Source organism: Perognathus longimembris, chromosome 4 (genome assembly GCF_023159225.1).
Source record: "Perognathus longimembris pacificus isolate PPM17 chromosome 4, ASM2315922v1, whole genome shotgun sequence".
Lineage (NCBI taxonomy): Eukaryota > Metazoa > Chordata > Mammalia > Rodentia > Heteromyidae > Perognathus > Perognathus longimembris.
The window spans coordinates 56,696,757-56,723,338 of NC_063164.1; the positions used below are offsets into that span (position 1 = coordinate 56,696,757).

Below are 26,582 nucleotides of genomic sequence, written 5' to 3' on the forward strand. Positions count from 1 at the left end.
AGGTAACAAACAGTACAAGAAATGTATCCAATACCTAACGTATGAAACTGTAACCTCTCTACATCAGTTTGACAATAAAAATTTTTTTTAAAAAAGAAAACTAATAATACCAGATGCTGGCAGGGACGCTGCCAAAAGGGAAGGCTACTACACTGTTGGTGGTAATGTAAAATTGCTCAACCACACTGGAAAGCAGTATGGAGTTTTCTCAAAAGGATAAAACATAGAGCTCCCCTATGACCCAGAAATCCCACTCCTGGGCATTTACCCAAATGACTACAAACAAGGCCACACTAAAGGTACCAGCACAACTATGTACATTGCAGCAATATTTATCATAGCCATGATATGAATCAACTCAAGTGCCCCTCAGTGGATGAATGGATCAAGACAATGTGCTATATGCATAATGGAATTCTATGCTTCCATCAGAAAGAATGACATCGCCCCATTTACAGGAAATGGAAAGACTTGGAAAAAAATTATATTAAGTGAAGTAAGCCAGACCCAAGAAACATAGACTGCTTGGTTCCCTCATTTGTAATTTGAAACTACTGCAGGAAAACATACATAAAACACCAAAATATATAGGTACAGGCAATTGTGTTCTGAACGGGACTTTAATTGCTTAGGAAATGAGTAACAATTGACAAATGAGATTTTATTAAATGTAGAAGTTTCTGAAAAAAAAAGTCAAGGGAAACAATTACCAAAATAAAAAGACAATGCACAGAAAAAAATATCTTGGCCAGCTCTTTGTAAGATAAAAGATTAATATTCAGAAAATAGAAAAAAACTTGAAAAATTAAACATGGTAAGAACAAATAATCTAATTAATAAATTGGAAAATGAATTGAATGTAGTACTTAGGTGAAGTGCAAATGGCCAATAAATGCAGGAAAAAATGTTCAGTACCCTTATCCATGAAGGAAATATAAAACAAAATATCACTAAATAACCTTCAGATCCTATCTCACCCTAGTCAGAATGGCTGTCATCAAAAAAACAAAACAACCCCCCCCCCGCAAAAAAAATCCCAAATGCTTGTGAGAATTTGATAGGAAAGGGACTCTTAAACAATACTGGTAGGAAAATAAAGTAGTGCAACTACTATGAAAATCAGTATGGATATTCCATAAAATCAAAAGATAGAATTGTCATGCGGCCCTGCTATACTGCTATTAAATATATACTATAAGTAAGACTAGCTGATGTGAAGTTGAGATATTGCACATCCATGTTTCTAGCAGCTTTAGCAAGTTGACTCTACCACACTATTAGATCTACCCCACATTTAAATCAGGAGAATCAAGAAAATTCATTTCTTATATTGAAAGAGCAATATTTATTGCATAGGGGAAATGTAAAGATTTCAATACATATGTTTAATTGTTCCATTTCAACTAAAACACCAGCAATATTTTGAAATAACAGATTCTTAAATAGGCTACATATGCGCAAAGCTGAAGGCTGCCCTGTCAGTCTCCATCACTTTGGTTGTATTTTCCCTGTACTTGTCAAAATAGGTTGTACATATTTTAGGGCAGGTATTTGGCACATCAAAGTTTTCCATTTGTTGAAGCAGATCTCCATTTAGGAATGCACTTTTGAAGGTTCGATACTACCTCATCTATGACAGCAACTTTTATAGAATTGTGCAGTAATTTTTACAGACTTAAAAACTGAAGTTTTGTAGGGAGAAGAGAAGTTCAAAACTACAAGCTAAGTCTCAACTCATAAAGAACCACAGCATGGTGAGGTTACTGAAAACTCATGAAAAAACATGGGTTGGAGATAGAATTTACAAATCTCTCACAAGTTCCTAATTCTTTCTTTCTCTGGACATTTAAGATCTTTGCCAGAGGATCAGTCACAAGAAATTTGAAAAGAAAAAAGGTTCAGTGATACAAGTGAAATGAATTTTATTTTATTATTATTATTATTGTCAAACTGATGTACAGAGAGGTTACAGTTTCATACATTAGGCATTGGATACATTTCTTGTACTGTTTGTTACCTCCTCCCTCATTCCCCCTTCCCCCTCCCCCTTTCCCTCTCCCCCCATGAGTTGTTCAGTTGGTTTACACCAAACAGTTTTGCAAGTATTGCTTTTGTAGTCATTTGTCTCTTTATCCTGTGTCTCTCAATTTTGGTATTCCCCTTTCAGTTTCCTAATTCTAATACCAGTATACACAGTTTCCAATGTACTCAGATAAGATACAGTGATAATGCAGGTACAACCACAGGAAGGGGATACAAGAGGATCATCAACAATAGAAGCTACAGTGTGAAATGATGCATGAGTGCATCACTAAACAAATGAAGAAGTCTTAAATACAAGATTTGGAGTGAAGAAGTTCACAAAGAGATGCTTTTAAAAGAGTTGATAATTAACGGATGAGTTAAAATTCAGGTCATGTGTCATTATTTTGCATGAGGAAAGAAGAGCCCACAAGAAACACATGACTGAGAAATTCACAAAAGCACACAACCCTGCAAGCAATTGGAAATGGTAACAAGACTGTGGACAAGCCCATGATTGCAGAAACCAAAGTTATGGAAGTTAAATGAAGTTACCTAGAACAAGGTAGTAGAGCCAGTATTATAGAACAAAGAGGCAAAAGAACATTAGGCCCTCTAGGCCCTACAAAAGGCTGCCTAATGTATTGTGCAAATATGGGAAAAATGGGGGGAAAAGCTAATTTAATTGTTCAGCAGTGTGATACAGATGAAAAGAAAGATGAAATCTAAGCACTTAATTTGGAAAAGAGTATAGTATTAAGTTGACTACATTGATTACTGTGAACTGTATGACATATTTGAATGGATTTGACAGAGAATAAAGGCTCCTCTATAATTTAGAAACCTCAAGCTAGTTATTTCTTCTAGGAACATGCATTTTATTCAATCAGTTTTCTCCATCAGTTGTTTATAGATACTGTTTAAAACACCGACAACAAAAGATGTACTTGAACCCCCAAATAGAATTGGATTTGTTCTACCAGTCAAACTGTTTATATAATTTTTCACTATCTATAATTGATAATTTGGGAGATGAGCTACTAGGTAAAAAAAACTATTTTATAATCAAAATCTAATTGTATTTTCCTATTTTGTTTTCAAAATATTTGCTCTAAGGAAATATCTAGGAACATGTATGTATAACTTTCTTTTAGTCTCATTTCACTATTAAAGCTCCATGAGAAGAAAAGCAATTATATAAGTATCTCTGTTTGGAACTCAGGAGAGATACCCTAGAAAATTAGAAACTCAGTGGAAAAGAAATTTCTTTCCTTTTGTAGAATGTAGTTTCTATATATTTTCAATAGAAGGAAAATTACCTTTGTTGGTTCCAAGTTCAGTGAATTTTCCTGGCCTACCCAATGAGATCTTTAGGAATGTCTGACTGGTCAGGTGTGGCCTTCCCTCTGTCCTCATTTGACTCAACTCACTACCACACCCACAGGATAGTCTCAGGCAAAGTCCAAGTGGGCAAAGGTAGTGTTTAACAAGCCTTCCTTTCGTCTTTACAACTCCCCTCTATCCTAGTGATTCTTCTGTAGCTTCAGTCAAACTCATGGAATCACTTTATTCATATTTGTTTTGGTATTTGTCCGAGAGGAATTCAGACTTCAAAAAATATGTCATATTAAAAGAGAAACCTCAATGGGGGGGCTGGTGTCTCTTGCCTGTAATCCTAGCTACTCAGGAAGCTGAGAGCTGAGGGCAGCTGTTGGAAGCTGTCCCTGGCAGGAATGTCTGGGAAACTCTCATCTTCAATTAATCACCAAAAAGCCAAAAGTGGAGCTATGGCTCAAGTGGTATAGTACTTCTTATGAACAGAAAAGCTCAGGGACAGTGACCAGGAACTGAATTCAAGCCCCAAGACTAACACACACACACACACACACAACCAATAGACTGGTGCCAGGGGTTCACACCTATAGTACTAGCTACTCAGGACGCTGAGATCCGAGGATCTTGGTTCAAAGTCCATGAAACTCTTAAATCTGATTAACCACCAAAAGCAGGAAGCAGAGCTGTGGCTCAAGTGGTAGAGCACAATCATTGAGCAAATTAATTTAGGCACAGTGCCCAGGCCTTGAATTCAAGAAGTAGGATCACTTATCCAGCCTTTCTTTGATTTGTTGTATTTCTGGATTTTTACTTAGGAAGTTTTGAACCGTGCCAAGAAGCTCTACTGTTTTCCCTATCCCTTCCTGTAGTATTTTCAAGGTATCTGATCAGACATTGAGGTCTTTGATCCATTTGGAATTGATTGGTTCCAGGTGATATATAAGAATCTAATTTTAGTTTCCTGAATGTCCAATTCTTCCAGTTGAGGAGGCTGTCTTTCTTCTATCCTGTGATTTGGGCTCCCTTATCAAATATTAGGGGGCCATAGGTCTGTGGGTTCATTTCTTGGTCTTCAATTGTAAGTCAGACCCAAAGAAACAAGGGCTGCATGGTTTTCCTCATTTGTAATAACTAGAATATGTCTAGAAGATGTCTAGCAGAGGATCACAATAACTCAATAGCTACCTCCATGTTATGGAAATAAGTGGTATATCATTGCTGTACTTAATTTCAATACCATGTGAAACCATACCTTTTGTTCTCTCGTATTCCCTTCCTGTGATTTTACTCCTGCTATTACTGTAACTGATCTTAGTACCCCGAATACTGTATAGACATGTATTGGAACTAGGGGAGGGAAAGGGAATAGCAAAAATGAGAGACAAAGGATAAAATGACAAACTATTGCAACAAGGGAGAGGGTAACATTGCTGAAAAAGAAATGTACTCATTACCTTATTTATGAAACTGTAATTGTAAAGGTTTACATGACCTTTACAATAATTCTTAAAAATGAAACAACCCTAGGAATCAAGTTTGTATTTTTTATGTATGCTTTCTTTTCTTGTTCAGCTTCTCAAAGCATCAAAGCAGCTGAATATAAATTGTGGTATCACAGTACATACTACCTCCTGCTGAGAAAGTGTTGTGTACATCTATAGCTTCTTCTGTCATTCATCACATAAATGATGTGTCTCAAAGTTCACCACAATGTCATCTTGTTCTCAGGCAGCATCAGTCTCCCAGCTGTTAAAAATTGCTACATATAGTACCAAACCCCACAAGTATATGTAACTGTATTTACAAAGATATCCTTTCCCAATTTCTATAATCAAGGAAATAATTTATAGCTCACCAACCTGAGAATTTACCTATCCTGTTGCTTCTTTGTGAGGATTAAATAATGATTATAAAATGCCTGACAAATATATGTCACTTAATGATTGGCAGTCATTCTTACTGTCCTACCAATATTTGCATTTAGAAATGAACTTCACTCTTTGTATAAGGAATAGAGTTAGTTTGCAGTGGGTTACAAAAACAAGAATGGAGTCTAGAAGCAAAGTTAATAATTATTACTAAATTAAGCTAATTAAACAGCAACAAAACCATAGTAAAAGTGGATAGTTAGTGATGTAATTCTCAATGAAAAATGCCAAAATATTAGACAAAGGTAATATGAGAGATATGGTCCAGGCCAGATGGTATCCAGGTTAATTTAAGTGATAGTCTTATAAATCCAGTGGATATAAGCCACATACTATGTAAGGTAAAAAGTTAATGTTTATTCAAACATGTTGCAGCTTTTCTGGCTGACTTTATAAATCAAAATATGAAGGTAACAACAATGAACTTAAGATACTTTGAGTATTTAATGAACGATCCTTCAGGTTAAATACACAAGATTATCTTAAAATTATTTTTCTCTGTCATCAGATAATACTGTCATTGGAGAATATTTCCAAAATACTAATAGGGTAATGGACCAAAATATAAAGAATGCCTCAAGTCAACAGAAGCTATTTTCTGCATTTCATTTCTCTTCACTTAAAGTAGTTTAATAATAGTTACCTCCTCTTAGGTAATGTCCTGATCCTTGATAAGTCAAAAGACCCTCAAACTCAGTAAATAAAAAAAACAAAACAACTCCCTATCTACACTTTATATCATTATATCTATTTCTGTATCCTTTGTCATTTCCTGTCATAGCAAATAGCACTGTTACCTATACTTACTCAGTTTTATTTTGTTTTGTTTTGTTGTTTTTTTGCCAGTCCTGGGGCTTGAACTCAGGGACTGAGCACTGTCCTTTGAGCTTATTCTGCTCAAGATGAGTGTTCTACCATTTGAGCCATAGTGCCACTTCTGGCTTTTGCTATATATGTGGTGCTGAGGAATCAAACCCCGGGCTTCATGGATATGAGGTGAGCACGCTACCACTAGGCCATATTTCCAGCCCCACTTACTCAGTTTTGAAAGCTGGAAATTTAATTATCTCCTGACAACCCCTTTCTCTTCTTCCTAAATGCAACTTATCATTGAACAGTGTACATTTTACTTCCTAATTCCTCTCTCTGTCTAGCTGCCATTGTCCCCTACCATAAATCTAAACCAACCTCTTGCCTCCTCTCTCCTAGCCCACTGTAATAGCCTCCTCACTAGTCTAATGGCAGATCCCCTCTTTTCCCAACATGGCCCTCCCCATCCATAGACTGCATTTGCAATATGGCATGAACTAGCTCCTGTTATCTTACGACCCTAGCCTTGAGCTTAAAACTCTGAATGACCTTTGATTACCTTTTCTTGACAAGAAGGAAAGCAGACTAGAAGGAGCTGGTGGCTCACCCTTGTAGTCTTGGCTTATCGTGAAGCTGAGATCTGACATGTGAGGATCACAGTTCAAAGCCAATTTGGGCAGGAAAGTACACAAGACTCTTATCTCCAATGAAACAACAACAACAACAACAAAAAAAAGGAAGCTACGGTGCAAGTGGTGTAATACCAGCTATGAGCATAAAAGCCAAGTGTGTGATGCCCCAAGTTCAGACTCCTATACTGGCAGAAAAAGAAAGAAACCACCAAAAACCAAAAGAAAAGGATCTTGGCAAAAGATTTAAAATGTTATTTGGAAAGCTTCCTTCCTGCTTTCTTTATCTTACATTACTCTTCTTTTCTCTGAACCAAACTAACTTTTGTGTGTTCTTCACTCCCTCCTGTCATGGGGCAGCTCTGGCTTTTCCTCCGGCCTCTGCATAGACATCTCCTTAGGTTTCCACCTCCCTCCCCAGACACACTCCCTAACCGCTTGTCCACATCAACTTTCTGCTTTACATTTTTCTGATGCTAAACAACTCTCCTTTGGAGCCCCAAACGAACTTCATTTTGATTTTGACATTTTGGTGAATATGTTCCTTTCCTAGGAATCTCTAAGTTCCTGTAGAAAGGGAACCACATCTACTTTGGGTCACTCACTAGCTTCCATCTAAACACGGATATTGGGTCTCATAATATTCAACATTAAATATTTGAGAGGTGAATAAATGATGTGAGGAAGTTTTCTTGAGAACATTACACTGTTTTGCTTTGCTGAAAAGGAAGAGGAGGAGGGGGGGGAGAGGGGAGACGAGGGGGCAGTGTAATCTCACCATATAAAATGCAGTTTGATTTGTTACTATCTGGTAGAAATAAATCGTTAGCTCAAAGTGTTGTGAGGATGTGGGATTTCGCAAGAACTAAATACAAGGCTTTTACCTTTAATTTTAAAGAGTTCAGCTTCTCCTCCCTGAGGTGTTCCCTCAGCATGTCCCGGTGCAGCCGCTCCTGCTCCCTGGCGAACTCGCCCAGCGTGTACTGGCGAACGCTGTTGTGGCGGCTGGACATGCCCAGGGTGCTGCCCCCCTGGCTGGGCACGCTGGTGAAGCCTTGCCTCCTGGTGAAGTAGTACACCGTGACACAGCTGAAGTGCACATTCTTTGTCCTCAGCCGCTTCTCCCTTTTGAGAATGGAGGAAGCTGAAAGAGAAAGAACCGAATTCAGTGGAGGCCCAAGGCCGCAGTTCCCAGAGGAGGCCAACGAAATACACGTGGGCTTGCATCCCACGGTGAGCAACCCTTTCCAGCCCCGTGGAGTCTAAAACTATCATATAACACAGTTGGTAGAAAGACGTTTTGATTTCCTCTCTTACATATTTTGTTCTAGTTGTTGCAGAGGACATTTTTTTTTTTTTTTTTTTTTTTTTGCCAGTCCTGGGGCTTGGACTCAGGGCCTGAGCACTGTCCCTGGCTTCTTTTTGCTCAAGGCTAGCACTCTGCCACTTGAGCCACAGCGCCACTTCTGGCCATTTTCTGTATATATGGTGCTGGGGAATCAAACCCAGGGCCTCATGTATATGAGGCAGGCACTCTTGCCACTAGGCCATATCCCCAGCCCAAGGCAGAGGACATTTTTAAGTGCCTCTTTAGTGGTTGTCCAAGCCAATGATTAGGAAAGCTACCAATTGTTTTTGAACCAGAATTTAGTTTCTCATTTCTCCTAATCCCCTAAATTTTGGCTTTATGATTGTTTTCACCCAGGTGTATCATAGTATAATCAGAAAAAGACATAATAAAAAGCCTCAGACCTTGGCACTTATTCATGAAAACAGGATGCTTACTAACAAACATTGACTAGTGTCAAAATAAGAGTTTCATAGGAAGACTAAGTTCTAATGCCCAACTGCACAGTGCAAGGAACAGTGCACATTAATTTATTATATATTTTACAGAGAAATACTAGAAAAGAGATGTTGGAAGGGTCCCAAGGCAAAGAAATCATAAGTGATTAAGATATTGGAAATGCTAGTTGCCATGATCTTATAATTACAATATTTTATATGTGTACTGAATGATCACACTGTCCCTATAAATATGTACAATTATTATATATCAATAGAAGTATATTTCCTATAATACGGAAAAAAAAGATTTCCCAAAGCAACAAGATACATGGACATATCTTGTTGAAACTAATTAGATGTTTAGCAACCTAAGTCTGACAGAGTTCTCAAAAAATAGTTTTCCATTAACTAGATTAGAGAGTAGGAATTTAATCCACTTGTTAAGACAATTAAAATGCCAACCAGCATTTCAGCACTTTTCATTTTATCACTTATTTAAAAATTAATAGCACTTGTATATATTTATGCATAATGATGCATTTATACACAAATACACATTCAGAATTATAATATAAATTTAATTAACATGTCTATGACCTTATCTTTTTTGTGGTGATGGTCAGAACCTTTAATATTAGATATAGGGATAGCAAAAAAAACCCCAAAAAAACAGAGAGCATCAAGGAGAGTCAGAGTACAGAGTAGGGGAGAGAGAAAAGAGCCAAAAGTGATCAGCATGAACTTTGAAGCTGGAGGATATGGTAGACATCACCTAGTCTGATCCCTTGATTCCATAGTGAAGCGTTCTAGCATTAGGGTCTTTGAGTGATTTCTTTTTATATAATTTGTGGCAGAGTGAAAGCCAAAGCTCAAAATTGGGTGTCCTACAGCAGGACACCTTGCCAGTGTGATAGGAAGGACACAAAAAGGAAAATAGAATCATGCTACTGTGGGTTGAATTTTTATTGCCATCATCCCCTGAGATTTGTTTCAGCCCAAGACTCTGAGATGCAATCTCCTTAAGATGTAGGGTCTTTACAAATTTAGTCCTGTTAAAAGGAGGTCATGGAGCTGGGAATATGGCCTCGGGGTAGAGTGCTTGCCTTGTATACATGAAGCCCTGGGTTTGATTCCTCAATACCACATATATAGATAAAAAGCCAGAAATGGTGCTGTGGCTCAAATGGTAGAGTGCTAGCTTTGAGCAAAAGGTAGCCAGGAATAGTGCTCAGGCCCTGAGTTTAAGCCCCAGGACTGGCCAAAAAATAAAAATAAAAAGAGAAGGAGGTCAGTAAGGTGAACACCAATCCAATATGACTGGTAGTCTTAAGGAAAAGAGAAAAGTTGGATACAGACATGGAAAGATGGAAGATAATAGAAAGAGATACTGAAGATGATACCATGTGAAGATAGACACAGAGATTAAGATTCTTTCTAGGATTACCTACCCAAAACTAAAATATGCAAGAACAAGCCCATTGTGTGTGTGTGTGTGTGTGTGTGTGTGTGTGTGTGTGTGTGTGTGTGTGTGTGTGATGTTGTTGTTTTGTTAGTCCTGGGACTTGAACCCAGGACTTGGATACTGTCCCTGTGCATCTTTGTGCTCAAGGCTAGCATTCTGCCACTTGAGATATAGTGTCACTTCTGGCTTTTTCTGAGTAGTTCATTGGAAATAAGAGTCTCACAAACTTTCCTGCCTGTGCTGGCTTTGAACTGCAAGAACCACCATGGTCAGATCTCAGCCTCTTTAGTAGCTAGGATTACAGGTGTGCACAACTGGCACCAGGCTTTCTTCCAGTTTTAAAAAGGAGTACAGCTAACATTCTCATTTGGAGGTAGGTGGAGGTAGCATGGGAAATTTCTTATCTCAGAGCTTAAGCCTTTGATTGCCATGTTGTAGTGGAGAGCTGAAGCCACAATACAGTGGAGACATGATATATTATACTTCTGATAGGCCACAACTTGCTGCTGGCTGGGCTTCAAGAGAATTCTGTTTGGAGAGCTGGGTGAACAATACACTTACAGGGACTTACAATATCACTTAGGATGTACGTATGAATACTCTTCCAAGGGGGTGCACATATCTTTGTCTCACTTTTCCACCATAGATAGTTAAATATGGAAAAATTGCTGCTATCATTATTTTGTGGATTTATTTAGCCAGTAAATGTACTAGAGATTACTAGAAATCAAATATGTTTAAAGGTGTGCATAACTTATCCACACATTCACTGAAGCATCACTTCTCTACTGGCAGCACAGTTTTCAACATTGACTTAAAAGCTCTGACCTGCTTCATAACTGTATGCTTAAATCATCTCAAAACAAAGTATTTGTCAAAATGTAAAAGATCACTGTAGAAAGCAAAATTGCACAGTCTTTCTACTAAGCTGCCTCCACATCGGACAACCTCCTCTGTCACCATCGCATAGCAGTGGAAGTAGAGAATCCGGTGTTGATATGCTAACCTCTTTTCTTTCTTTGCTCCTTATATAATAAAAGTGATGCCCTTAAAACATTATCTTTCAAAGCCATAAACCTGCAGATGGGGTTAAAAGTTTTAATGTTTAAAGTTTCATTTAAAATAAGTATTTAAATGTATAATAATTTTGTTACTTTTTATGTAGAACATTAATGGCACTCTAGACAAGTTAATTTTTCAATAATGTATTAAGTATTTAGCTTTATTCTTTTACATTGTAAGTTTTGTGGGATTTTTTTGTTTTTACCCATTAGCATGTATCTACTACATTAATTTTTCTTGAAAAGCTGAATTATCCTCTTTCTTTAGAAGTCAGAATGTAGAGATGATTTTCTGAGATGATTTTTTGACAATGGTGGTGGGGAGCTGAAATCCTTCAGCTGTGTCCTTTGCAGACTAAAAGTGTACTAGGAAATGATGTTCTAAACTCTGTCAATTAGAGTTTATACATATGTGCTTATGGGTTATTTAATTTGCATATTATAAATCACATTGTAAAGACAATTATCCAAAGACTGTGAATGAAAGCCTTTCAAGTACTCTAAGATCAGCCTAATGAAGTTTATTTTATATGTGGCTTTCTAGAATTTAGGAGTACCTACAGCTGCCTTCTGATGATTGAATCAGAGCAAGCCCCAAATGAGCTATCTCCTGCCTCTAGGCTCCACTTTGACTAGATCACAAATGAAGTCATTCTTTCTTCAAGCCTGGGATAAAGTGAATAAATTCACTCGCCACATTTGCCTTAGGGAATCTGAAGCCTCCCTAGTTTACCTATGTAGTAATATGTGCCTTTTGCAGAATGAATAAACAGTACTTTCTGAGTCTAGAGAATTCAATGTCAGCTTTACAACTGTGAGGCCAAAAGCAAGAAAAAGGAAGAGAATGTGGCTTACTGCTTAAAAAAATAGTCAATTTTCATATTCCATAATAATTTTAAGTATCTTCAGCTACTTTTCTTTCATCCAAGTAACAATGACTACCTTGAAGCAAAGTTTCTAAATACAACAGTATTATATTATATTCTTCTTCTTAAGACACAGCTCTGGGGACACCATGTGACAGAACATCAGACCATAGTAATGTCTGTATCATATAGGCAAAATTGTTTTTGCAAATTAAATGAATAACAGCACTGAATTTCATTAGCTATATTTAAGGGTCCTCTGTCCTAAAAAACAGTAATTTAATAGTGAATGAAAATGAGCTGGACACTTGGTGGTTCATGCCTGTAATACTAACTACTCAGGAGACTGAGATCTGAGGACAGTGGTTCAATGCCACCCTATGCAGGAAAGTCTGTGAGACTCTTGTCTCTATTTAACTAGCAAAAAGCCGGACTAGAGCTGTGGATTATGTGGTAGAGCTTTATCCTTAAGTGGAAAGCACTCAAGAAGGGCACCCAGGCACTGAGTTCAAGCCTCACATATCGACAGCCCTCCCCCACAAAAAATGGAGAAGAGAATTGACAAATTCACTAATTCACAAGGTAAAAATGCTGGTAGATAAAACAATCTCTATCATAAATTATAATTTATCCAAATGAGATGATATATAAGAAAGAATTTCTTTTTTGCCAGTCCTGCTGCCTGAACTCAGGGCCTGGCTACTGTCACTGGGTTTCTTTTGCTCAACATATGCTATTGTTTAATCCATGCTTAAGATTTTCAGACTGACATGTCAATTTAATTTTTCCCTGAAAATAACCATTTTCCTTCAATCAGCCATTTGTAAACATGATTAGTGTATGCCATTCCACCAAGCTTGGGATCTGCATGCACTGAGCTAATTGCACATCTGTCTCTAAGGTTGAAGACTGTGTTCTGCTCTATCTGCTCCACCTGTTGCACCTAAGAGAAAGTACTCTGGGCCAAATTCTTGAATACAGAGCTGATTGTCACGCTCTTTGGACACACTTCTTGTCAGAACAGTCTGCCATCTCTGTAAAGACAGACAGCAGAAGACAGAGCTATGTATTTTAGCACTAAATTTATCATATTGAGGTGGAAAGCTGATGGTCCAGGTTTAGGTTAAATAATGAGAACTGCAGAAAAATTTAAGTCTATTTGGTTTCAGAGTCAATAATCATCATAAGCAGAAGAAAGAGACCATCACAAATACACAAACACCATGATACAGGTATTTATGCAATGTTTTGGAATTGAAAAGCTATCTTTCTGAAAACATGATCAGCACTGAAACACAGGAAGTAAGAAAGTATAAGTCAATAAAATGGAACATACACTATGGCCTTTTTCCCTACTACCCTTACAATCATTCAAACATAAAAGTTAGGAAAAGATTGTTCCCACTTCAGTCGTGATAATCATTTTAAGTCCAAGGCAATATGTTTTTGACATATTGGGTTCCTTTTATTATGGTGGCTTTCTATGCTTTTAAAATATTTACTGCATCTCTTCCTTCAGCCTCTAAATGGAATTCTCCACTGTTCAAAAGCAATCTACTCACATATGTACTAGTACATCAGCAAGCAGTGTTAGACTGTATAAATGAACACCCCCCTTCCAAAAAAAATGTCATTCCTGAAGGAACAGGTTTATAATCTATAGACAGAATGAACTAGGTTAGCTATTTAGTCATTAGGTTTTCCTTTCCATTTTAATACTGAGTTGAAAATATTCACATTGGTTACCCTTGAGGTTAATAATGTTTTTTGTATGTGTATTTTCACTTCTATATGAAATAGTTCAAGATGTAGTCCTTTTGTTTAAAATTATATAGGGAAAAAAATCCTCCATGTAGAACTTTACAAAAGAATAAGTATGCTATCAAGGAATGTATAGATGTTACATATTCATGTAAACAACAACAAAATAGCAAAAGCAGAAATAATATAAGAAGCAAACTCCTGTGACTGGGTGACCACATTTCGTTGTTTTGGATTATGAAGATGCATGTTCTCATCAGTGTAGGCTGTCAGCTCTAACCATCTACACAAGATAGCAAAAGGTACATGTGGAGGGAACCAGTCTCTGCTCTCTCTCCTGACAGGCACAGGGCGAGCTGTTCAGGACTGCAGGTTCAATTTACCTTTATAGGTCTAGGTCAACTAAGCAACCATTTACTTCGTATTCTCAGTTGAAAAAAAATAAGGCTTACTTCTCCAGATTTAAACGTAAATTCTGAAAGCTTCATATAAAAATTAAATGAAGACTGACTTCTAGCTTTGATGCCATAAGTAATTTAAATGACTAACTTAGGAGATGTGATCATACTTTCATAACTAGTAATTTTTAATCCATACATTTCCATTTATGAATAAACCATTTCCTTTCCTCCTAATCCTTCTGAGTAGTATTAAAAGTGGGTAGGAATGCATTTTCCTCATTCTTGTTGGAACAAAAGCAACAAATATTAAAGTTATAAGCTTGAACCCAAGACAGCAAAGATTTAAAAATAAGAAATGTTGGGCTGGGGATATGGCCTAGTGGCAAGAGTGCTTGCCTCATATACATGAGGCCCTGGGTTCAATTCCCCAGCACCACATATACAGAAAATGGCCAGAAGTGGCGCTGTGGCTCAAGTGGCAGAGTGCTAGCCTTGAGCAAAAAGAAGCCAGGGACAGTGATCAGGCCCTGAGTCCAAGCCCCAGGACTGGCCAAAAAAAAAAAAGAAAAAAGAAATGTTATTCTTCTTTATATCTAGTTAACCTAGCACTGACCCTTTCCTTGCATAGATTTGACATCATCCTCAGATATGACCCAACTGCAGAGTGCCTCAGTGTTAAATTTGTAAACTAAAAACAAGCTTAGATTATGCTGGAGATTAAAATTGTACCACTTAGGGGCTGGGGATATAGCCTAGCGGCAAGAGTGCCTGCCTCGGATACACGAGGCCCTAGGTTCGATTCCCCAGCACCACATATACAGAAAACGGCCAGAAGCGGCGCTGTGGCTCAAGTGGCAGAGTGCTAGCCTTGAGCGGGAAGAAGCCAGGGACAGTGCTCAGGCCCTGAGTCCAAGGCCCAGGACTGGCAAAAAAAAAAAAAAAAAAAAAAAAAAAAAAGGAAAATTGTACCACTTAGCCATCTACTGATTTTTACTCTAATGTAGACGATTCTCCTTCTTCATCAATCCACCCGTGAGATTTACACTCCTAGCCACCACAAACTGTTCCATTGCAATTCCCCATTTGACTAGGCTTCTTTCCAGTTCAGTTTTGTCCTTATATAATAAATCACTTGAATACAGTTTAGATATTAACATCATCAAGCAAAATATTTGAAGCACAATATGAAATTTATGTTTTTGTCCCATCTAGGTATAGCATTCTGCGCATCAATGCCTGGAACTGGACATAAGTTGGGAAAAATTTTCCTTTGTTCCATATACTTAACCAGCCATCTATTTCAATGGTTAAATAATCATTGCTATAGTGAGAGCCATCCTACAGACTTTTGATCAAAGCTACCATTTTTTTTCTCATTTCACATTATCTGTGTTTCATTAGATGGCATTAAAACTTTTCAAAAATATCTTTAAGATTGCCTAGAACTGTTAACATGTGAAACATACATATATTACTTCTCAAAGGAGAAGAAAAATACCTTTACTTTACTGCCTTTTTTATGAATATATCCTGAGAAAATATTTTTCTGTCCAGATATTTGGAAAATAACACAATGTCAAATAATATAATCAATGAAATCTGAGTTCTAATATTTGTGATGACCTATTCTACATGGTATACAAACAAGAGTCTATATTTCCCAGTTGGCATTTTCAGAATTAGTCCAATCTACCTCACAGGAATATTATATGAAATATTCACCATTGTAACCAGTCTTATGAATAACAGATGGAAAGCATTACGCATTCAGATTACTGTCTTGGTGATGTCCCTGTATTATCCACGAAGAAATAAGTCCCATGTACGTTCCAGCTTGTTCTTTACATCTGTGCAATTAAGCACTAACACTTCATGCTTAAGGAACAAATTTCACTGCCCACTAAAGTAACAGCTATTTCCAAAATATATAAACCTATAACTCTGGCTTTATTAAAATTCCAACGTGCATAACATCTTAAGACATATCGTTTCTACTAGGTTTCTTCACATAAATAATCGCAGTTCTGGCTATAGTCCAAGACGTAAGTGCTTTCCTGTGCTGTCTCAGCAATTCTCCTGATGTCAAAGACACATTAAAATAAATGGGAACCATATGGCTCCCCAGCAGAATACCCGCGTTCTCACAACCAAGAGGGCAATGCAATTCATTACCACCACTGGAGAAATATTTGGGGGACATGGAATATCTCAGGGTAAAATAAAGCTGCATGAGTCTTGCTCACAAAATGACAGAAGGAGACATTTGCTGTTCTTCAGCTCCACTAACCTGTTTTACTGCTTTTTACATTTGCTCAAAACCACCATAAGCCTCTCCTGTTAGAAGGATTAAACAGCATTTTCCACCTGCTCAATGACTTTCCAAACACTATTTCATCTGGTCCAACAATATAGCCCTGTCAAGCCTAATATATCATCGTAATCCAGGTCAGAACATCACTAAAACCAAACAAAACAAACCAGCAATTGCCACAAAAGCAAGAAAAGCCTGGTGAGATCTTTTGGGGATTATTCTGGAGAGAAAGACTGAGTCAAAGACCATGTCCGAGCCTTTTAGCTTTACCAGGAAGAGTGAAATGTGGAAGCACGATTTAAAAGAAAAATTATATATCTATATATATAATGCATATATATTATATGTGTATAAATATACATGTATATATGTATATATATAATTAGGTCTAAAAACATTTTACTACATTTATTTCAAATAAGAAATTTGAAATTATTAAGAATATTTTTTAAAACGAACCAATCAATGTGTAGTTCCATGTGCCAGAAATACTAAAATTATGAGGGAGATGCAAAGCTGTGGAGTTAAAGTAGAGCAAGAAGGGGCAGCTGGGAGGCCAGCTGGGGTTATTGGGGTACCTTCTGCTTCCTGGCTGTCAGTGAGGAATCTGGGAGGGGAAGGCCACAAAGATTTAAAAACACAGACAAATCTTTAGCCATAATTTGTCTATAAATGCATATATTATTTTGGCATATGCTTCAATTTTTCATAATCCCCCCATATCTGTTATTTTCTGGATATCTATATCTGTGTAAAATTTATGTGTTGAAACCCTAACCTCTAAAGTGATGAGTATTAGGTGATAGGAGGAAGGGGTGTCCCTCTTATCAGCAAGTATCTTTAAAAAAAGAGACCCCAGAGAGACTCTGAGTCTACCATGTGTGAGGACAAAATGAGAAGGTGAAGTTGGTTAGGACCCGACCTCACCAGACCTACATCTGCTGATGCCTGAGTGTGCACTTGCTGCCTCAACTATGTGAAATGAATTTTAGCCATGTGACAAGCCATCATTTATAGCATTTTGTCATAAAAAAATATGAGCCCTGGCATACTTCAAATGATGACAAAAAGGGTTTGCTTAAATGCAATGTTGAACACAGACCTACTACTTCCTATCTTCTCTAAAGGCCAGACTCATCTCTAATGTCACGGCAAGGAGGCCTTCTGCAGATCCACTGGAAGAGGGAAGTATTCTTTTCACACATTTCAGAAGCATCTCTGCCCTGGCCATGACAGGACAAATGTGTGCAAGCTGCTCTGTGCTATTCAGTAAGGGCAGGGGAGAACAGCATCTTGCTCACAAAGAAATCCTCTGAGTGCTTCATGTTTGCTGGGGATCCAGGGAACTTTTGGTAGCATCTTTGAAAATGAAGTAAATGAATGGATTACTAAACAGTGGGCTAAATAAAAAGCCTTTATAGATAGGGGTAAAAAAAAAAATGGTAGAGCACTTCCTGAGGTTGCTGGGTTCAGTTCCTACCACTACCAAAAACATCCCCCCATAAACAAACGTCAGCAACAAGCTGCAAACAAACAAAACAAAAATCAGCAATCATGTCTTCTTGTATCACCCTCCTGTGGTTGTACCTACACTATCTCTGTATCTTATCTGAGTATGTTGGAAACCATGTATACTGGTATTAGAACTAGGATATTGAAAGGGAATACCAAAATTGAGAGACACAGGGTAAAAAAAGATAAACAACAACTACAAAAGCAACACTTGCAAAACTGTTTGGTGTAAATGAACTGAACAACTCATGGGGGGAAAAGGGAAAGGGGGAGGGGGAGGGGGGAATGAGGGACGAGGTAACATAACGTATGAAACTGTAACCTCTCTGTACATCAGTTTGATAATAAAAATTTTTTTAAAAATCAGCAATCATCTAAATCTCCTGAAGACATTTCCCTTAATTTTAGGGAAGAGGATATTCAATGATTTCATCTGAAACCCGCATTATCAACATGTCTTTCTTCATTAATTTCTAGCCTCTTTATTTTGCCATAGGACTTTTCAAAGACAAAAAACATGTATTGAAGAGAGGACACACTGCTCTCATGGCTGGAGGGCATAGAGCGCTTTTGTATGAGAAACCATTTGAAAGTTACATTTTACACCTCAGAAGATCTAACATAACAAAAATAACTGTAGCACCACAATAAACCTCTAAACAGTCCATCAATAATGAGCTGTAAGTCATGTTGGAAAAGCAAATAGTGGTAGGGGAAGAGTTATCTGAATAGTATCAAGTGATTTTGAAAAAGCAATCCTGCTGATAATGTATCACTAATTGGTATTGACCTCTAGCAAAAACATGACTGAAGTTCCTGCCTTTAGCAGTCCATTAGTGATGGATTTACAAAATGATTTTGCCTCTAGTACTTAAATTGTCATCTGTACCTTAGAACAGTAGCTGTCACATAAAAAAGAATACTGCTTAAGATTTACTAATTTCCTATAAAATTTATCATATGCAGGCAACTCTTAAGAGAGAGATTTCTGGGGCTGGGGATATGGCCTAGTGGCAAGAGTGCTTGCCTCCTATACTTGAAGCCCTGGGTTTGATTCCCCAGCACCACATATACAGAAAATGGCCAGAAGTGGCGCTGTGACTCAAGTGGCAGAGTGCTAGCCTTGAGCAAAAAGAAGCCAGGGACAGTGCTCAGGCCCTGAGTCCAAGGCCCAGGACTGGAAAAAAAAAAGAGAGAGAGAGAGAGAGAGAGAGAATTCTTGTCTTGTTTGTTTGTTTTACTGGTAGGGAAGATGAGACATAAGTATAAGCCCTCATAAATGAGATATTGAGACAAGGAATAGAAACAAGCAAAGAGAATTTCATAGTTTGAAAACATGATAGAATGGAAACCGTGTTGTCAGGAATATTAGTTGGATAGGCACAGTGATTTTTCATGTATAGAACTGATCTAACTTTATACAAAAATTACTTTTAGGTAGGTGTCAGTAGCTCACAGATGTAATCCTAGCTACTCAGGAGACTGAGTTCTGAAGATGATGACTCAAAGACCACACTAGCAGGAAATTCCATGAGTCTCTTAGCTCCAATTAGCCACCAAAAAAGCTAGAAGTAGAGCTGTGTCTCAAGTATAGTGGGCTAGTCTTGAGATAAGAAAGCTCAGGGACAGTGCCCAGGCCCTGTGTTCCTACTTGAAGCCCCAGGACACACAAACACACACACACACACACACACACACACACACACACACACACACACAGATTTTCTTACTATTTCATAGAAAAGGTCAAAGCTATGAGAGACTTGAATGAAAATCAAAGTACGTCACTACTCCCAGAACAGCAAACAGCAAAAATACCATCTTTCTGCTGCTAGTTCTTGCCCATATTCATCAAGTACTACCGGGAAGATGTCAAGAGGCCAAAATACATGGAGCTTGCTAACCTATGGAAATAAGCAAGCCTGTTTTTTCCTCAGAGAGAGACAGGGCATCATTTATAAAAACATTACTGAGAAATGGCTGAAAAAATCAGGACAATGCATTCTTGGTAATTTTAGGGAAGAAATACAGAAGTGTAAACAACTCATAGAGGAGTGTGTCCCAACGGTATTTTTATTTATGTCACGCCAAGAAGTCAATCCATAGTTTCCAACATACAGTAGATATTTAGTGCCAGTTTTCGAAATAAGTGGGGCTTATGAGTTGTTTCTATTATAAATTTATACTGTTATCAATACTGTGTTAGCAATACCCTTAATAAAATACTCTAAAATCCCATTGAAAAATAGAACCATTCTCTGTAACCCTCTGTTTTTGCTCTACATGGAGCTCCAAATAAGAAAGTTTATCAGTTTATGGATGACATCACAGAGAACATTTGAACAAGGTTCCTTAAATATCTATTTAAACTATAGACAAAATGTATAACCAGTTTTAGATTTCAAATAAACAAAGAGGTGTGTATTTTACTTTCTAAATCAGTGTTTTAAAGCCAATGTCTCTGTCAAAGATAGATGCCCCCATTACTAGCTACAATTTTTATTAATGCCACTCTTTCTCTTATTAAATGCCATAATTCTTAGAAAAGGAAAATTGCAGCAAGATATTCCATAACTATCCATTATGTAGTATGGGAACACAATATTCCAAACACCTAAAGATCTTTCCCTGCAAAGAATCAACAAACTAGAGAGTTTCACACAGAATGCTTAATGAAGTGTTTTTATGTCTGTAAAATATAGTCATTTTTACTCTACATCTTATAGCTCACAAATATTTCTCTTTACAAGGAGAGAATTGGGCCAAAAATCTTAGGGATGTTTTTGGCAAGCTAAAGTCTGGTATTGGCTGCAATTCTATCACATCCATGAGGCGCACAGGGGAGTAATCCTACCCCCTCAGGTACTACTGATACAGTCATATTTTGGAAACATGATAGAATGGAAAGTACTTCCAAGAGGACATAATGACTGGTATTAGTCAATGCTACTATCATGACATAAATGGTATTTGTCATAAGAAATATTTTTTTTTCCAAAGCCAAACGAAACTTCATGTTTCAACTGTACTGAAGAAAGGGAAAGACAAAAGATGTTTCTTTGCTTTCTACAAGGTAAGAACTTAAGCTGGGAATAAAGAGGGGGGATGGGCAAAATAGTGATGATTTGCTGTTTTTATAAATTATGATCCATCCATTTCTAGGTTTCCTGCATCATTTGACATAAGCTGAAATTCCAAACTTTTTTTAAACTATACTTTATCAGTTCTTTGATTTTTCTCAATAACAGTCTTCAATGTCTCTCAATGTCTCTCAATGTCTGTTTTTAAGTGACTTTTATGAGCAACATTGTCATCTCTGACTTCTGCCACAGATCTGCCACTTATCAGACAATCTCTTGGACTTTAGAATCAGGGAAAAGAAAAACATGAAAAGATATTGACTTGTCTCTAGATTCTTGACATCTAATTAAAGATTCAGGATGGTGAAATCTTTAGTTGTTAGTTTTCTCTCTTTTTTTATTCTTATTTTTGATATTCTACATGGATGCTAATGATGTCTAGGATTTTCCTTGTTATAGAAATATAGAAGATGAGGTAGAAGGGATTTGATCATCTAGAAACAAGATGATCCTGAGTCAGACAGCAGACATATATTGAAATGGAAGGACTAATATTTGAAATAGAAATGGGTACAGTGTACAGTCTTAGTCATCTTTACCCATAGAATGCAAACTGAGTTAGAGACATAGTCCTACCCATTGAGGAAATAGGAAGGTTAGCTAATATATTTGGTGCCAGGGACTGATTGACACAGGGACCAGCTGTGCTCAGTGTTCCCTGTATTTGAGTAATGACAAAGGTAGATCCTTTTGTTATGTTATCAAGAGTCTCATTATGGAGTTCAGGCTGGCCTCAAACTTGCAGTCTTCTTGTCTCTGCCTCCCAATTGCTGGTATTATAGGTGTGGGCCACCTTACCCAGCTTTGTATTTTACTTCCAAATGTGTGCTGGAGGTGTCTTCTAAACATCTTGGTAAACATTTTGGTATTAAAATTTTTAAGTTGCCAACTTAAAAATACATTTTAGACTGTACAACAAGCATAGAAATATTTTTGTTGGTACAAATAAAAATAAAAAGTTGTCCACAATCAGTAACTGGTGGCTCATGCTTGTAATCCTGACTACTCAGGTACCTTAGCTCTGAGGATTGAGATTTGAATCCAGCCTGGCCAGGAAAGTCAGTGAGACTCTTCAATAAAGTACTCAGAAAAAGCTGGAAATGATGCTGTGTTTTAAATGCTAGTGTGCTAGCCATGAGTAAAATGAAGCTCAGGGACAACACCAGGCCCTGAATTCAACCTGGAGGGCCTGCACTAAAAAAAAAGTCCACAGTAGTTTTTTTCTGGTTCTGGCGTTTAAACCAAGGGCCTCATATATCCCAGCCCTTTTAGTTTGTATGTTTTTTGAGGTAAGGCTTTACTCACCCGCTGCTTGAGTTGGCCTGAAACATGTAATCCTTTTGCCTCTGCCACCAAGTAGCTGGGATTACAGATGTATACCACTGAGCCTAGTTTAAAATAAATCTTTAGCAACCAAAGGCAGAGAGAGAAGTCACACCTAAGGATGTTATTCCTAAACTAAGAAAGCCCTTTAGGGTAACTGAATTGTTTCATAAAGTTATTACATGACCTACTGACTGTCATCTAAAAACCTTTAATACTAAAGTTATTCAGTACTTGCTACTGAGAGCTGGTTTTCATCTCTCAAATGAAGAGCCAGCAAATGATAGGATTTTCTTCCAGCCAACTTTGCTTCTCCTGCAGGGAGAAAGCAGTACCTCATTAACCTAGATTTTGTGGTACAGCAGATAATCTTGGATAATGTTTACCTTTTCACTGTAAGAAAGAAAAAAGTAAGCAAAAACTGAAGTTTTTTTTATCTTTGAAAACTTTTTTAGCAGTACCTATTTACGTATTAAAGAAACAAATGGTTATTTGCTAAATTTTATATGATCTCATATAGGGAAACTTTACCCATTTTAGTACATACACAAAATTAGTTTAGCTATGTATAGTAAACTAGTTTAGGTAAAACCTAAGTGTTTAGGTAAAACCTAAACAATCCCCCATTCATCCAAAAGTAGAGATTTTATTATGTTATAATACTCATTTAATCCAAAGAGCTTTTCAGTTGTGCTGGATATTTAACCTCAGTAAAAGGCTATTGTGTAGGCATTTAGGCAGCACAGCCTGTAATACATAGTTCTAATTTCCTCTGCATAAAAGAAACATACTTGACCATCACCTCTTTTAACACTAAATTCTATATATCAACAGATTTAGTTTCTAACAGTACATTTAATTTTGTGCTTTGTAATAGTTCTAATCTTTTAAAACATACTTAGGTTGTTTGTGGTCAGAGAGTACTAAGTGCCTTAAATCCTCCGTTGACCCAGGATTGGGGAAACTAGGTAACAGCCTCATCATCTCTGGCCTTTGACTTGAGGGAAAAAAAAAAACTGATCTTGAGAGATTTGTCAGCCTAAAACAGGAGCCATTGTGTCAGTGTAGAACTTGTGGGGAGGCACCCTCAATACACTGCTACCGGAGAACCCTGTCATAAGGAACAGTACCCTGAAATAAAATCAGTAAAGGATGTTTCCTAGAATTTTATTTCAAAAATGTATGTGGTACCATGAAAGGATAACAGCAGTTTCTTTCTATTGCTCCTTTTTATATAGCACATATATAACAACTCTACATATATAGTGCATACATAGCGTCTGGTGGAGTATTAGCACTGTGAGGCCTAGCATGCTTTGTCACTGATTTTTTTTATTATAGTATAGATTGAAAGAGGGTGTATTTTCAGATTTTCAGTATTTTTACCTGTAAATACTAACATTTTACAAATCCTTTTCTTGGTTTGAAGTTATTAAGAATTGAAGTAAAGATTTACTAACAAACTCTGCACATTGTTGAATCCATACTTTCCAGGCAATTCTGATTTGGAGTCTACGGTCACTTACCTAGCTCGTTAGTTTCTATGGGAAATAGTGTGAGACATATTAAAATCTATTAGTTCTAGGAAGCTTATTTATATACTTTCAGACCAGAAAGCCATGGTGAAAGAACCATGCACATTCACCAGACACTGCTTTGGCTTTGCTCCTTTGGTCATGGATAAATTAGATAAAACTGCTTTTTCTTTTCAGATATCACCTGGTATTGAAAACATTAAGACATTCTTTAATTTGTCTATAACTGATATTAACCTTGATGTGTTACTGAGAATGAGTATTATCCTCAACAGTCACTTTACAGTAGTTTGAGACTTATGTTGAAGTTTGGTGCATTCTGATCCCATTTTGTGTTCGCGATAAACAAAAATGTAATAGGAAAAACCCTTAGAATAACCAGTATTTTAACTTTATTCATAAAGCTTGGGGCTGCAAAGTATCAATAGAGGATGCTGAAAATGCATTTTACTTTCACTTTTGTCAGATGACTGTGATCTGATTTCTTAATTTCTATATTCAAAACCTTTTTAATTAGGTATATAATTAAAGCCTAACATTTAAAAATAGTGTAATTCAGCAATATAATTCAAGAATGAAGTTTTATTTTCTAGATAAAATATAGTTTATTGTATCAAATTTGAATGTTACTTTATAATGGTAAATTCCTTTAAAAGAATATTTAAACTATGTTGCATACTTCCTACCCCCTCCAAGACATCAAAACATTGTAATCATTTATTAACTATGTAAATTTTGCCTTATTAAACATTGTGCCTTACTTTATTAAGTTTTGTTGAAATCCAGCTCTATATTTCAGGAAAATAACAGTATTTTATTCTTAATGAATAAGAATTTACTCTTAAAAAATATAAAATCCTCATAATGTTTGTATTTGCCTATTATATCATTGCTTATCTGTTTATTAAACTTATTCAATACATGAATCCATTAAAAAATAAATAAAAATAAAGATTCAGGAGAGGTGACACAGACACTTTTTGAGTGTGTGAACAAGCTTAGGAGAATGAAGAGACTTTACTATCCCAAGAAGGTAGTGAATTTTATTACTCCCATCAAAAAAATGTTACCTCTTTGTCTTTCCTAAGTCAGTGGAATGGAGAAAGACAGCAGGAAGTGATAGATAGCTCCAAGTAAAGGACATTTCTGAGATGAAAGTTCTTTGTGATGTTAATCTAGTGGAGCCCTGGGGTAGCTCAGTAGTGCTGGGAAAAGGTAACTTTAGGAGTCTGAATTGCTGTTGTGGTCTGGTTTAAAATAGCATGCATTTATTACCCCAGGAATACATTTTATTATTTAGACACCAAATTAAGATATTGATATACAAGTTCAAATACTTTAGTGATAGAAGCTTGTAGTCACAAGAGTGGCTATAACTATTAACAACAGCCAAGATATGGAAACAACCCAAATGCCCCACAATAGATGAGTGGATCCAAAAACTGTGGTACCTATACACAGTGGAATTTTTGTTTGGTTTTTGCTTTTTTGCCAGTCCGGGGGCTTGAACTCAGGGCCTGAGCACTGACCCTGGCTTCTTTTTGCTAAAGGCTAGTACTCTACCACTTGAGCCACAGCACCACTTCTGGCTTTTTCTATATATGTGGTGCTGAGGAATTGAACCCCGGGCTTCATGTATACAAAACGAGCACTTTACCCCTAGGCCATATTCCCACCCCACACACACAATGGAATTTTACTCAGCCATTAAAAAGAATAAGATAATGTCATTTGCAGGGAAATGGATGGAACTATAACAAATCATGTTACATGAAATAAGCCAAGATTAGAGAGACAAACGGTTCATGTTCTCTCTGATATGCAGAAATAAGATCTTAAATGCACTGGGATATGACAAATTACACAGGATTCTAGATACTCACATACAATGAGAGCAAAAGAGGACAGATAGCCATAGGAGAGAATCACAAAGTTGCACCCAAGCACCTCTTCATATGCATATAAAATAGCATACATACTGAAAGGAATTCCAAAGATATGGAAACAAATGACTTTTATCTTAATTTATTTTTTTTTCTTTTACTGACCATTCTTATATAAGGTGTACTCACATGCGTAGCTGTGGGAGGGTGGGGGGAGGGCACAGAATCTGAGGGAAAAGGGTGAAAAAGTGCAGCAGTGGAGTGCAATGGACACAGGTAAAAGTGAACTATGCAACTCATAGGTGGAGATGTGAAGGAGCGGATGGGAGGGAATGAGGGAACAGATGACACTATATGAAAGGAAATGTATTACCTGACACATGTAAATAACCCCACTGTATATCACGTCTAAAATAATAATAAAATAAAAAGTTTTAAAAAGATAACTTACAGAATGGGAGGAGATTTTTGCCAGCTACATATTGAACAATGACCTAAAACCCAGAATATACAGAGAATAAAAAGCCAAAAATTCAATGAATAAATGAGCCAATGAGCTAAAGAGAGGCTTCTCAGAAGAAGTGAAAATGTCCCATAAATACATGAAGAAATGCTCAACATTTCTGGCATAAAGGAAATGGAAATCAAAACAACACTGATACTATACCTCACCCTAAATGGCCATTATCAAGAAAATAAATAATAACAGATACTGATGAGAATGTGGCCAAAGGGGGACCCCAATATACTTTTGGTGGGAATATAAAATTGTATAACTACTCTGGAAAGCAGAGTGGAGGTTTCTCAAAAAAACT

General features: G+C 37.0%; 1 protein-coding gene across 1 annotated transcript in view; it reads right to left on the reverse strand.

Annotated features, from left to right (window-relative positions):
• The window catches only part of Csrnp3 (cysteine and serine rich nuclear protein 3), a 157,639-nt gene that overhangs the window by 18,742 nt on the left and 112,315 nt on the right, over window positions 1-26,582 (reverse strand). Inside the window, exon 3 of the mRNA XM_048345306.1 lies at window positions 7,609-7,868. Within this exon, the coding sequence (XP_048201263.1) occupies window positions 7,609-7,868 (260 nt within the window). The remainder of the gene's footprint in view (window positions 1-7,608; window positions 7,869-26,582) is intronic.